The following is a 12,746-nucleotide window of genomic DNA, read 5'->3' as shown; positions in this document are numbered from 1 at the left end:
TTATGGGTTGGGATAGATTTAGAGGGGGTTATATATTACTACTGTGGTAGATGGAGTATAGTGGCTGGCATGACATCCGATGACCTTCACACAGACTCCCCCGTCAAGGTAGCGAGGTGGTCCTTATATGGATTTGACTCGACGTCAAAGTAGCGTGGTGCCTGCGAACTCCAAATGTAATTACCAGCAAGGGCTGTTTCACACATACGAAGCCATTTGATAACACCCAATAATGCCTGAGGCGACCCCGCGTACTTTTCATCGAACTGAGAAACAAGTGTTTCGTGTCGACGAATCTCAGCTTTAACGACTTCCTTTGCTGTCTCCTCCGAGCAAGACTGACATTGCATCACGACGTGAACAGCATTGATCAGAGGAATTTCCTGATCTTCCATATGGGCTTTGTATTCCTTGGGCCAGGAGAAATAGTCATTTGTCAACGTCATTGCCGCATATACGTGGTGACGTATAGGATCAATCATACGCTCTTCATCATCGGTTAGATGAATGTCTTGCGCCCAGCTAAACAGAGCCAATGCCCATCTTGAGATGATTAGTATCGAAGACATCCCCCGGGGGGGTTTAACTCTGTGCTTACTCGGCGTATGCATCCGACACTCGAAAGGACAAGTACTCCTCCAGACTGTGGTACTCTCGAGATCTGACTGTATGTGTTGCTTTTGTTGCCTTTTTCCAAATACCAAGAACCCATTCCCAGGAGACAGGGTCCAAACGAACGAACTCGGCTGCTATCTTGGATTGAACCTGTGCTTTTCGACAGGCTTGCGCAGAACAGCCTCTTGCGTACACGTCTCCATTCGAGCTGAGCGCTTGCATCAGATTTTCCTGTTCTTGAACAAGCTGTGATCGTTATTATATTATCCGTTCTTGATATAATCAGCTTAACTTACCGAATTCAGGTCTTGAACGTTGTCCGTAAGGCCTGCCAAAAACATCAGATCCCCTTCCAAAAACTGCAAACAAATCGAGGTGAGGAACATACCGTCCGAGACGAATGCAAACTCACAGAGATAGGCGAGAAGAACAAGTCTATCGGGTAGAGAATCAGGTGCACACACAGCAACGCAATTACCTACTTTTGGATTGATGTTTCCATATTTTTTACCTATACTGTCAATCCCAAATAAATCTCTTTGACACTGAACGGAGGCAATGTCTGCTTTGATTGCGTCTCTGTGGATTCGCGGTTCGAACCGTGATTTATATAACGGATTAGTCTTCCAAATCTCAGCTGCAAGAGGAATTGAGTAGCACATTATGTCTAGACGTAGGTCGGATGCCGAAGTCCAGGTAACGAAAAGGTTGGGAATTGAAGAATCTGGTAATGAGTGGTTACGGAGAAGGCTATGCTTGTCTATACAAGTTGCTTTTTATATACTTTTTCCCCCCATCCAGTTAATATCAAAATGCTTTTTGTTGCAGGCTGAGAGACGGGTCCCAACCGCAATTCAGCTTCAAAACCTGAAGGAAGAAATGAGGGGTTAGAAACTTACTAAGAGCACGGCTGGAGGTTCATCCAATTGTAATGGGTCCATAGGAGCACCGGAGGTTTAGCTGCATTTAATGTATCACTTCCATCTTGACTTCAAGTAGATTAATTGTGCTTGTTCGGAAGTAGGATTGCTACCCAACTAGCTGACCATTTTCAGTCGACCCCATTACCGTACGTCTATGGCACTGGACGATCCGAAACTCGAGATCTTTATTTCTTTTGACGTGTTCACTGCACTACCTACTACGTGGCGTACTCCTGTCTCTGATGATGGATGCCTTTCTCAGCAACGTGCTCGATGACACGTTTAAATGGAGTTTCTATACTTCTTACCGGGACTTTGCTAGGAATACCCTTAATAGTGAACATCTAATTAGTAGTATCGAACTTATGTGCATCTGAAATGTTACAACGACAGCATTCTCAATTATATCTTCTTCATAAATGTCATAGATTAAATACATACTATATTAATTTTTATTTCTTGACCAGGGTCAGAAGAAAACAACCTTTCGAGAGATGAATAGAGTTCCGTGAAGACAGTCACAACTCCAATATGATCATCCAGGATTATCTTGGATAATAGCGCCATATGACAGAATGACTGCTGCTTTCTAGATCACTTCAATCCAGACTTTTTCTCCATGACTTTCCTAAAGGAAATAAAAAAAAAAAAAAAAACTAGAACATTGAGAAGATTATTCGTAATTATCGGGGATTTTTGATCCTTCAAACCAACTCCAAGGATGGCTCCCTCCGAAAATCACGGTAGTCTTTACCGCGTCTTATCAGTTTATGGAAGCGGTTAAAAAACACCGCCATAGATTTGTCAGTACGCACCTTAGCTGCGCTCAGGATATTTTAACGGTGTTCTAAGTAAAATATCAGATGATCTCCGTCTGCCTTCTGGTGTTCCATTGGTGAGGTATTTATCAACCTTGAGCTCAGGTCCTTTTGTTAGATCAAGACAGAGGCCCCATTGGATCTGTTTACAAAACTTTCCCTACCCTGCCCTCGATCATCCTCCAATTGTTTGCTGCAACCCTTGCTGTATCGTAGAAACTCTTGGCACGTATCTGCACTTATGTCCATTCGGGGATGTTATTGTTTTGACAGTATCTTAGGAACTCTGCCTTCCTAGCCATTGTCGAAACAGTGATTGCGCTTGCCCCATTATTGATATGATTAAACCAGTCGACTGATTTGAAAAACTCGATGCAGAGTACTAACCGCTCGCTTTTGCTCGCGGATTCGTACTCGCTCGAGAACTTTTCGGCCCTTTCTATCAAGGGATCAATAATGGTGGCAGCTGCAACCTCTGTCGACAGCTGGCCATCTTGCACTAATTACTCACGTATCTGTGTCAAAGAAAGTACAGAAGTATCTCCTTCTGTTTTGTGAGAGCTCTTTCTCTTTTTCTTCCTGTTTTTTTTTTTGGGGGGGGGGGGGGTGTACTGAAAATAGTATATTAGTAAGTCTCGCAGGTCCTTCCAGCCTAGGCTGAAATGCCCTTAATAGTTAGATAATACTAATTGCGTTAGTATCGGCGATTGCTTGCTATCGTCAAGGTTTTCTCTGTTTTCGAAATGGCTGAGCCAAGAATGTCCTTTTGATGTATTTAAAACCCTCATAATAGGTCACACCATGTCGTCTGGATTGCTTCGCTGAATGGCTACTATAGCTATGTGCGGTATCTATATCCATGATCTGGATCTTTTCAGTTTGAAGATAAGATCAGGGCCATCTGCAATGTCTAATATTTCTCGATAGCTTGCAAATACAATGACAATATTTGTCCATATTGAATATGTCGTTTATGCTACCCTTCGGTACGGGATGTCCAACATCGCTGTTTCGCTTGCAGGTTCTAGATTTATCAAGCTGCGTTTGTTCTGCAGTCCACTGTTGTAATTGTGGAGAAGTTTCTAATGGCATGTGGACTTTGATCCATTGGTATATTATATATTGTATATTAATTCGGATATGTTTGCCATGGTTGCCCATAAGCAACTGCCTTTTTAGTGGTAGTAGCTGTAATAATTATTCGTTACACTATATATCATAAAAGCATTGATATAATTTTAGATTATATATAGATTGTTCTCTCGATGATAGTATTGTTGGAGTTGGGAAGATCAGAAAGATCAAGCAGGGTCGCAAGCCGAATTTATATAGTAGGCAAGGGTAGGTGAAGTGCCTGTCTACATTGCAGTATTCATTAGTATTATTCCCTCTAATGTGCACTTGTTGGCCTATTGAATACTTCCTGTATGCGGCATTGAGTAATGATAGGGCACTTTAGGGAATATTCTTTAGTCAGTGAAGTGTCTACACAGCTCTCTTCAGAGTAGTATGAATATGGGATAAATTCAATAAAGGTTGATTGCACTACTGGTATAGCGCTATCGATAAGCTATCGATAATCAAAAGCGGTTAGCGGAAGATCAACTTTTGTCGGCCGCGCCGCCCGACGAACCTCCGCGAACGGAAATCCCACTTTAACTCCTCCCAGCACAACCCCCTCAAACCCACGCCACACATATACTCTCAACATACACAATGGTCAAGCGCAAGGAACTCAAAGACAATGATGTCGAGATGTCGGGGACGGATCCCCGCGTCGACGGCGACGACTCCGATGAGGTACATACGAACCAATACCCCCTCCAACAGCATATACAAACCCAGCCAAGCAATAGCAACAACTCGATATAAATATTGACAAAAGTACTAAATCAGGACATGGACATGGTCAACGTTGACTTCGAATGGTTCGACCCTCAACCGGCCGTCGATTTCCACGGTCTGAAGAACCTCCTCCGTCAGCTCTTCGACACCGACGCCCAGATCTTCGACATGTCCGCTCTGGCCGATTTGATCCTCTCGCAACCTCTGCTTGGTTCGACTGTCAAAGTTGATGGGAATGAGTCGGATCCATATGCGTTCTTGACTGTGCTGAATCTTCAGGAACATAAGGTGCGTCTCTGCCCCGCCTCGACATAAGGAACACGAAGGAGGGGAGTCTAACGAAAGCATTCAGGATAAACCCGTCATCAAAGACCTCACAGCCTACCTCCAGCGCAAAGCCAACGCCACACCGACACTCGCGCCCTTGGCACAGCTCCTCTCCCAAACCCCCATCCCGCCCATTGGCCTGATCCTGACAGAACGTCTTATCAACATGCCCGCGGAGGTCGTACCGCCCATGTACACGATGTTGCAAGAGGAGATCGATTGGGCGATCAAGGATAAAGAGCCGTACAGCTTCACGCATTACTTGGTTGTGTCGAAGACGTACGAGGAGGTGGAGTCGAAGCTAGATGCGGAGGAGTCGCGGCCGCAAAAGAAGAAGAAGAAGGCTGCGGGTGGGGAGAAGGCCGAGCGGTTCTTCTTCCATCCTGAGGATGAGGTTCTGGAAAGACATGCTGTGTGTGTTGGGCCTGTGGAGTACACGCATAAGGCTGAGGAGGGGTTGTCGGATTCGAAGCGCGCGTTCCAGGATCTGGGTATCGTGACGAAGGGGAGCCTCATTTTGTTGGAGGCGAGTAAGTTGGATGGGGCGGTTAAGGATATGGCGGAGTACTTCAAGCCATAGATATAATTTGCTTGTGATTACGATGATTATATGTTATAGACACCCAAAAAGTTGGTTTGTTCTTTGGTCATCTGTCCGTTTCTATTATTCCATCTTGGTTATTTCTATAGACGTTTCGTCACGGCGTTTAGTGTAATATTCCGTGTATATAATGGCAGAACGGGAGCTTCTAGGTGGTGTTACATTACTCCCATTGCGTGCCCTTGAGTCGCTGCATGAGGTAGTCTACCTCGACGACCTTGGTGAGCGGGATGACATATTCCTACGCACGTCAGCATATTCCTGATCATAAACCGAGAGATGAGTTAACTCACCTTGTACATGGCCACCACAGCATCAACATTGATCTTAGGTCCATTCTCAGGTTGGAAACCCGGATCGGTACCATACGTCTTCGCCTTGAGCGCCAACCGCTCCAACACCTTCAGCTCTACCTCAGGTTTGGTAATAGCCTCATCAATGCCCTTCCGATCATTCGCCTTAATCAGCTTAACAAAGCGCTCGGTCTCTTGCTGGAACTTAGCCTCCGCGACGAACTTCCCGAAGTGGATTCTGCGCGACAGCGCCTGCAAGCAATGCACATCGCATGTCGCCGCGGATCCGTAGTTCTCCTGTGTCTCGCCGCGATCTTCGCGCCCGAACTGCGCGCACACAGCGGGAAGGATATCCTCGATGTAGCGCTGTTTCAGGATGCTATTGACGTTGACATCGTTGTCATGCAGGATCTTGGGGTACTGGATGGGGGCGAGGATGGGCTCTTCCAGCGCGTCGGGGAAGAAAGGGTATTCATCGGGAGACTGGTACCGACGAACACGGGACTCCAGACGTTCTCGTTCGCGAAGGAAGTAGTCGAGAAGACTGAGGTCGGTGCCAGGGATTTTTACCCCGCCGGGTAGGTAGACGGGCTTGTTGAGAGGGAACTGCGCCCGTTCAATCAGGTGGAAGGTGATTGTGTCTTCAAGACGGCTAATTGTATCGAAGCATGATTAGCGACTGACATAGTTTTCTCAGTTTTGGTATCTGTGTTGGTGGACAAGTATGTTGAAACTCTGGCAGTAATGGAGGGGATGCGGGGTTGAGGTTTGCGCGCAGGGATGTGAATCATTGTATGCGAGTTGGTCCCCGATCTTCGGTCGATCTAGAGTAGGCGAACTAACTAACGAAATCCCTCCGAAGGAACTTACATTAGCTGGAAGCGGATGTTGGCGAGGTCCAATGCCTTGGAGGCATCGGACAGATCAATAGCTGTATCCATGGCGAGGCTGGTTGAGGATTGAGACGAAGCTGTAGGGTGCGTAGAGGGCAAAAGTGCAGCGAGCGTAGAAGTAGATGGAGGGACTGGGAAAGCGAGATGAATACGCTCCGCTTTCGGGGAGATCATAGAGCAACTTAAGTAGGCTGGGGAATCAGCGCTAACGGTTTGCTGATCGGCACAGACTGGGTGATGTTTCAAGGGAGACCAATTGCTGAGCCTAGGAAAAAAAGCAAGTAAGTCTCACGACATCCGGACTGTCATGGAATGCTGGGCTCAGCAATCATCTGCAACCCATAATGTTGGATGGTGATTCATGATTCTGGCTGGTTGGCCGCAGGTAACATTACGGCTTCGTACAGAACCCGCGGCGGGATCCGTGGCTGGTGATGCTGTCATGTGCAGCAGGGAGAGCCTCATCAGGTGGAAAGCTGGAGGGGTTGGGGGGCAAAGAACAGGGACATTGGATACTTAAGCCACTCATATGCAATGGAGCAGTCTCTTTCCAGGGGAATAATTATGCTTTCTCCGACATTGAAGGCACACCAGCCAGAACTGAGGGAAGAGTGACCGTGGTACTTAGGGTAGCCCGGGCGCAGCAAGAGGCAAGCTGTAAAATACAGCCGAAACACGGTAATTCATCGCGTGCAACTCCATCCGCCTTTCTTTTTCCAATCCCAGCCTGAAGCCGACCAACTGCCGACTGGGCACAACAGCTCCTCTGTCTCCGCCATCCTTGTCCTTGATCTGTTAATTCCCGGATGGGAGTTTGTGCTTAGCTCACTCTTCGCTCCTCCGCCGGTGTCATGGACAAACACCGCCGCCGTGATGAGTCTCCCTCCGGTCTATCAGATATTGTCGAGCCGGACGGTCTCTTAGGGACCGGCATCACGGTATGCTCTTGCGGCCTTGACACCTGCCCTTGGGCGGCCTTTCCTGCCTAAAATCCCTTCTTACTGACCTTCTTCCTCTCCAGTCGCGTCATATCGAGGCCTTCGGGCGCAAAGTCACATCGACTGCTGGCCATTTGATGGGACCGGCTCCCGACTCCTCCAGCGGCGGCCACTACCACACTGCGATGGCCGATATCCAGCGCGAATTACGCCATCCCAACACCCAGCGCAAAGTCTTTTCTCTCACCCAGACCACCCCTACCGATCTGGTCCGCTCCAAGCTCTCAACCACCGAAATTCAGTCGCGGGCCATCTCCTCCCTTCCGGACGAACTCCTCGCCAATATCCCCGACGACTCCAGCTCGTATTCTCTCTTCCAGGGCTTCCAGGCGTCGCAGGATGACATTGAGTATCGCCGCGCCCATCGTCGGCGCTCCTCCAAGAGCAAGAAGCTGTTGAAGGATGGGGAGACGCACGGCGCTTTGCCGTCCGCTCCGTCGGATTTGAAGAAGGAACGGGACTTGCTGAGCCGCCGGATGGAACTGATGGGCGTTCGCAAGAATATGTGCAGCTCGGAGATACACGACATAGATAATAAGATCGCGAACCTACACAACATGCGGAAGATTGTGCTAGACCGATTGGCAGGCCTTGAGATGGAGGAGGCGGATCTAGAACATGAGCGTGGGTGACCTGGAATTTTGGATACTTAGCAGAAACGTCCTAACATGGAACCAGTGAACGAGATTGAGAACAAACTGGAGGATATCCAAGAAGAGCAAGAGGCCGAGGTGCCGCCTCCCGCAACTCCCAAGTCTTCTGAGGCCAACGATGACTCGATTGTTTCCGAAGACCCAGCCATGGGGGCTTCCTTTATGTCTGAATCTATCTACCAGAAGATCCCTTCGCCGAAGAGCGTGAAGCAGCGATCTATAAGTATGTCAAACCATTCTCCGTTCAGCAGCCGGTACTAATGGTCCAAGGGAAACGATCGATGCCAGTTTTGCACGAACACTTCGCTCCCGGTTCTGAAATCAAAGAGATGCCGGCACACTCGGACATGGTTACTGCTATTGACTTCGACTACCCGTTTGGCACCATGATCAGTGCTGCCCTGGATGATACGGTGCGGGTGTGGGATCTCAACGTCGGCCGCTGCGTGGGCTTCCTGGAGGGACACAATGCATCTGTTCGATGCCTACAGATTGAGGACAACATTGTCGCCACTGGATCTATGGACGCATCTGTGAAGCTCTGGGATCTGAGCCGGGCCCGGACCACAACTCGCGACAATCGCGTCACCCGACGCGAGGACGATGAGGAATCTGCGCAAGCTGATGACGCCTCCATGGCATCTCACTCGACCACCCTGGAAGACTGCTATGTATACTCGCTTGATGCGCACGTCGATGAAGTAACCGCCCTGCACTTCAAGGGTGATACCCTGATTTCCGGATCTGCCGACAAGACGTTGCGACAGTGGGACCTGGTCAAAGGGCGCTGCGTGCAGACGCTGGATGTCTTGTGGGCAGCGGCCCAGGCGTCTACTCTAGGAAGTGAGACGACATGGCGCCCGTCGGGACGCCTTCCGGACGCTTCTGCGGACTTTGTCGGCGCGGTTCAATGTTTCGATGCGGCGCTGGCCTGCGGTACGGCGGACGGTATGGTGCGCCTGTGGGACCTTCGCAGCGGCCAAGTCCACCGGAGCTTGGTGGGCCATACCGGTCCTATTACATGCCTACAGTTCGACGATGTACACTTGGTGACTGGTAGTCAGGACCGCAGCATCAGAGTAAGTGTTTGTTCATATACGGACGTAACGACACCGCTAACATTAACCAGATTTGGGATCTCCGAACTGGATCTATCTTCGATGCCTACGCGTACGACAAGCCCATCACCAGCATGATGTTCGATACCAAGCGCATTGTCGCGGCAGCCGGAGAGAACGTTGTCAAGGTATACGACAAGGCAGATGGCCACCACTGGGACTGTGGTGCCGGGGTTGGCGTTGACGACAGTGGGCCGCAGCCGGCCACGGTCGAGCGGGTTCGGCTCAAGGATGGATTCCTTGTTGAGGGCCGCAAGGACGGTATCGTCGCGGCGTGGACTTGTTAAACGAAGCCTATACGACCTGCAAGACTCGCCACGTACATGCTAACTATCATCATCATGTTTTTGTATTTGTGACTGCTTGACTGCCTCAGCGACTGTATATTATTCTTACTTTGGCAATATAGAAGGATGGGCGTCCTGGGAGGGCAGCCGTGTAAATGAAGCATTCGAGGACCTGTACTTTTCTTTGTCACGATGAAACATGCATAAAAATAGCGAAGAAATAAAGGCATGGCTGGACTGTAACCAAACGTGGACCGAAATAAAGAACGCTAGTGCAATAATGCAACAATCCTGTCATGTAAGCTCTATACACATTGCGTTGGGAGAGGGAATAACATCGTAAACCGCGGGCGATCTATAAAGGAGGCCGCCGAGCCGCCCTGCCAAATTGGGCAATCCTGTATTGAAAGCGGGTAACAGGAGATACGAATATTACCCGCAGTGAGTGGAGGTTCCGGCCATCCATCATCATTCAGTCTAACAAGCAAGCCAGCCTCATCTCCCGTCGTCCAGCATTGTTCTGCAGCTCCAGCATTCTCTCTCTTCTTCATCTTTCATTCAGGAATTTCTGCACGACGCGCATTTTACATGCGCGACCTAGTTCATCTCAAATATCAAGTTTCTGAATCCCTCCACCGCCCCTGCGACGCCGTGGATCGGCATTCCACCCGCGTCTTTTCGCGCCGTGTCGCTTTCGCGCATGAAGGTCGACAATTACCCCGGATTGCCATCGCCAGTCTATACCCTCTGCTCACCTTAGCTCATTTGGGTACCTCAAGGTCTTTGACCTCTCTCAATGGTCATTTGAAAACAAAGACTTGACGAGGTATCTTTGTTTCACTTGTTCTTCATTTCAGCTCCAGCTCTAACAAACCTCGTGTAGGCTACATCTAAGTTGGCCATCCTGGTCGCAGTCATAGTGTAGCACAAACTCGATTGCAGCCTGACTGTTCAATATTACTCCTGATCACTCTCTTCGGGCTGAATCCTCCTATCTCATCACCGTGTTTTGGCATCTCTGGCCTCCCATTCATGCCTGAGGCTGCAAGAGACTTGATCATTTCCATTTATCACAGTGAGTAGAGAGCTTTGAGTCCCACTGTTATAGGACTTTCTCTCCCCTCACCCCTCAGTGGGGAAGCCTGCACGTTATGCGCTCTAGCTAACAAAATCATCGAGCCAATTCTCAGCATTGAACTTCCAATGCCTACTAGACGCGGCGCCACCAGGCGCGCGGGGTCTACTCCACGCTCCGATATAGGGAGTGCCTCGACGTATTTTCAGTCCAAGCTGGGTCCGGAAGCAAGGACACAGGCTCTGCCAAATCTTCCAACCAAGCAGTCGTTCGCTTATGGATCTGCTGAGACGCCAATTCTCCCACGGGAGCTCAAGATTCAGCCTCATATGGATCTGACCGAGATGGCCGACGCAATCGACAAGGGAATCGAGGATGCTAAGGATCGGCAGTTAAAAGAGAAAGAAACCACTCAGGACAAGTCTCGTCGACAGAAGTCGCCTTCTATCAGTCGTTCCCCGGTTCGGCGAAGTCGCCGGGAGCCGACTCCGGATGAGTTGCAGCTTCTCGACAACCTGCGCGAGGCAACTAAGTCTCCCACGCCGATACGGGGCAACTACAGCAACAACGACCAATCCACCGCCACCCCCACACCTCCTATCCCACACACTCTTTCTACCGCCTCAAGTCCTACGCAGCCTCTACCTGTACCCAGATATCCCCACGTCCCAGCCGACAATCTGTATCCGTCTCCTATGGGACGGTTTGGCCCGCAATTGCACGATGGGCCCCCGTTAGGAAGCTCCCCACTACCGGACAACTCATCGTTATACTCGTTCACCGTTGAACGAGCAATCAACTCCGATGAACTGACACGGACGCTTTCCGATGGAAAGAACATCAAGGCACCCCCTCGTCGATTTTCCGGGCTGGCTTTCAACGAGCCTATTCACGAAGAAGAGGAACCGGACTCGAGGCTTCTAAAAACGAAATCGAGGTCGCCCTCCCTGCAACCTAGTCTTGAGGAATTCACGATAGAGCCTTCTCCAGAGCCGGAGCCACAGTTGGAACCCGAGTCTGTGCATGAGCCTTCCCCAGAGCCCACGCCTACGCCCGAGCCAGAGCCTATGCCAGAGCTGGAGCATATGCCGGAGCCCATACCGGAGCCGGAGGTCATCAGAGAAAAGTCTCCTGCAGCACAGTTTACCGCGCCCACAAAGACACTCATTCCTGATACATATGCGCGGAGTCCATCACGAGAACCATCAGTCGATGGCAACCAGCAAAATATCACTCAGAGAGGTCAGTCCTGGTCCTGGGTAGGAAGCCTATCAGCACAGTTGCCCAGCGTATCTACGGTCGGTCGCATACTCGCTGGAATAGCCTTGGCAGCAGCAACAGTTTACCTGGTTGCCTTTGGCGGACTTCCCTCCCTTTCTCGACCCACACAATATATCCCGATGGATGAGAGCAATATGCTAGCGGTCAGCAGCCTTACAGATCAAATGTCTCGAATTGGAGCGCAGGTATCTTCATTGGCGAAGGATATGCGCACCGTCAAATGGGACGTGAACGCGGTGCAGTCGGAGGTCCGATCGTCACCTGCCCCAATCATGCCACCAAGCAGAGGCACCGATTTTGGTCCTCCCACAGAACAAAAGACAAACTTTCTGAGCATTGGACTAGGAGTGCTTGTTATTCCGGGTCTCACAAGCCCAACTGTCGGACACAAGCTCAATCCTTTACAATGGGCCTATGTCAAATTATGGAGGGGTAGTTATTATCGGCCTGCATCACCGCCGCTCGCGGCTTTGGCTCCCTGGGAAGATTATGGAGATTGCTGGTGCAGCACACCACGGGACGGAATGTCGCAGATCGGCATTGACCTAGGCCAAAAGATCGTGCCAGAGGAAGTGGCCGTCGAACATATGCCGAAGACGGCTACATTAAAGCCTGAAAATGCCCCCAGGGAGATGGAGCTCTGGGCTCAATACGTACTCGTTCAGAAGGGAGCCAGTCGACATGCAAGGACGCTTGCGTCAATCCACAAGCCGATCATGAACGCCCTCCGGTCCGCATGGCCCACCGAGGATCCGACTGCCTACTCCGATGATCCACTCCTAGGACCGTCATATTACCGAGTCGGGAAATTCACCTACGATATCCACGGCTCGCATCACGTGCAGCTTTTCCAACTAGACGCGGTGATTGACTCCCCAGAACTTCGGGTAGACAGGGTCGTCTTTCGGGCCACGTCGAACTGGGGTGGCAACCACACGTGTATTTATCGACTGAAGCTATTCGGTCATGTATAGCATGTTTCTTTCCCCCTCCTGCGTTGTTGATATCATCGGCGGCGG

General features: G+C 50.0%; 6 protein-coding genes across 6 annotated transcripts; 4 read left to right on the top strand and 2 right to left on the bottom strand.

Annotated features, from left to right (window-relative positions):
• Positions 1 to 86: 86 nt before the first annotated feature.
• BO85DRAFT_521518 (terpene synthase family protein) lies at positions 87 to 1,069 on the bottom strand (the record flags this gene model as incomplete). Its single annotated transcript, XM_025665205.1, has 4 exons — positions 1,004 to 1,069; positions 912 to 943; positions 599 to 861; positions 87 to 543 (listed from the first exon to the last, which is right to left on the bottom strand). Exons 3-4 carry the CDS (start codon positions 835 to 837, stop codon positions 87 to 89), a joined length of 696 nt encoding a protein of 231 aa, XP_025514171.1. The 5' UTR covers positions 838 to 861; positions 912 to 943; positions 1,004 to 1,069.
• A 2,953-nt stretch (positions 1,070 to 4,022) lies between these two features.
• On the top strand, positions 4,023 to 5,290 carry BO85DRAFT_450896 (protein-transporting protein BCP1). Its single transcript, XM_025660476.1, has 3 exons — positions 4,023 to 4,156; positions 4,253 to 4,489; positions 4,554 to 5,290. The coding sequence occupies exons 1-3, from the start codon at positions 4,073 to 4,075 to the stop codon at positions 5,106 to 5,108; spliced, it is 876 nt and encodes a 291-aa protein (XP_025514170.1). The 5' UTR covers positions 4,023 to 4,072; the 3' UTR covers positions 5,109 to 5,290.
• A 2-nt stretch (positions 5,291 to 5,292) lies between these two features.
• Positions 5,293 to 6,363, bottom strand: BO85DRAFT_375494 (chorismate mutase ARO7; the record flags this gene model as incomplete). Its single annotated transcript, XM_025656172.1, has 3 exons — positions 5,293 to 5,370; positions 5,423 to 6,074; positions 6,293 to 6,363. 3 exons carry the CDS (start codon positions 6,361 to 6,363, stop codon positions 5,293 to 5,295), a joined length of 801 nt encoding a protein of 266 aa, XP_025514169.1.
• Positions 6,364 to 6,865: 502 nt separating this feature from the next.
• On the top strand, positions 6,866 to 9,626 carry mdv1 (WD repeat-containing protein). Its single transcript, XM_025660475.1, has 5 exons — positions 6,866 to 7,253; positions 7,337 to 7,937; positions 7,992 to 8,189; positions 8,237 to 9,045; positions 9,096 to 9,626. The coding sequence occupies exons 1-5, from the start codon at positions 7,167 to 7,169 to the stop codon at positions 9,369 to 9,371; spliced, it is 1,971 nt and encodes a 656-aa protein (XP_025514168.1). The 5' UTR covers positions 6,866 to 7,166; the 3' UTR covers positions 9,372 to 9,626.
• A 256-nt stretch (positions 9,627 to 9,882) lies between these two features.
• Positions 9,883 to 10,360, top strand: BO85DRAFT_62850 (uncharacterized protein). Its single transcript, XM_025665541.1, has 2 exons — positions 9,883 to 10,197; positions 10,255 to 10,360. Exon 1 carries the CDS (start codon positions 9,960 to 9,962, stop codon positions 10,191 to 10,193), a length of 234 nt encoding a protein of 77 aa, XP_025514167.1. The 5' UTR covers positions 9,883 to 9,959; the 3' UTR covers positions 10,194 to 10,197; positions 10,255 to 10,360.
• BO85DRAFT_479161 (uncharacterized protein) lies at positions 9,908 to 12,701 on the top strand (the record flags this gene model as incomplete). Its single annotated transcript, XM_025662937.1, has 3 exons — positions 9,908 to 10,197; positions 10,255 to 10,446; positions 10,480 to 12,701. Exons 2-3 carry the CDS (start codon positions 10,404 to 10,406, stop codon positions 12,699 to 12,701), a joined length of 2,265 nt encoding a protein of 754 aa, XP_025514166.1. The 5' UTR covers positions 9,908 to 10,197; positions 10,255 to 10,403.
• Between the last annotated feature and the right edge of the window lie 45 nt (positions 12,702 to 12,746).

The sequence above is a fragment of the Aspergillus piperis genome, assembly GCF_003184755.1.
Source record: "Aspergillus piperis CBS 112811 unplaced genomic scaffold BO85scaffold_13, whole genome shotgun sequence".
In the NCBI taxonomy this organism is placed as follows: Eukaryota; Fungi; Ascomycota; class Eurotiomycetes; order Eurotiales; family Aspergillaceae; genus Aspergillus; species Aspergillus piperis.
Note: the sequence above shows the minus strand (reverse complement) of the source record. Positions and strands in the feature narration are given on the sequence as shown.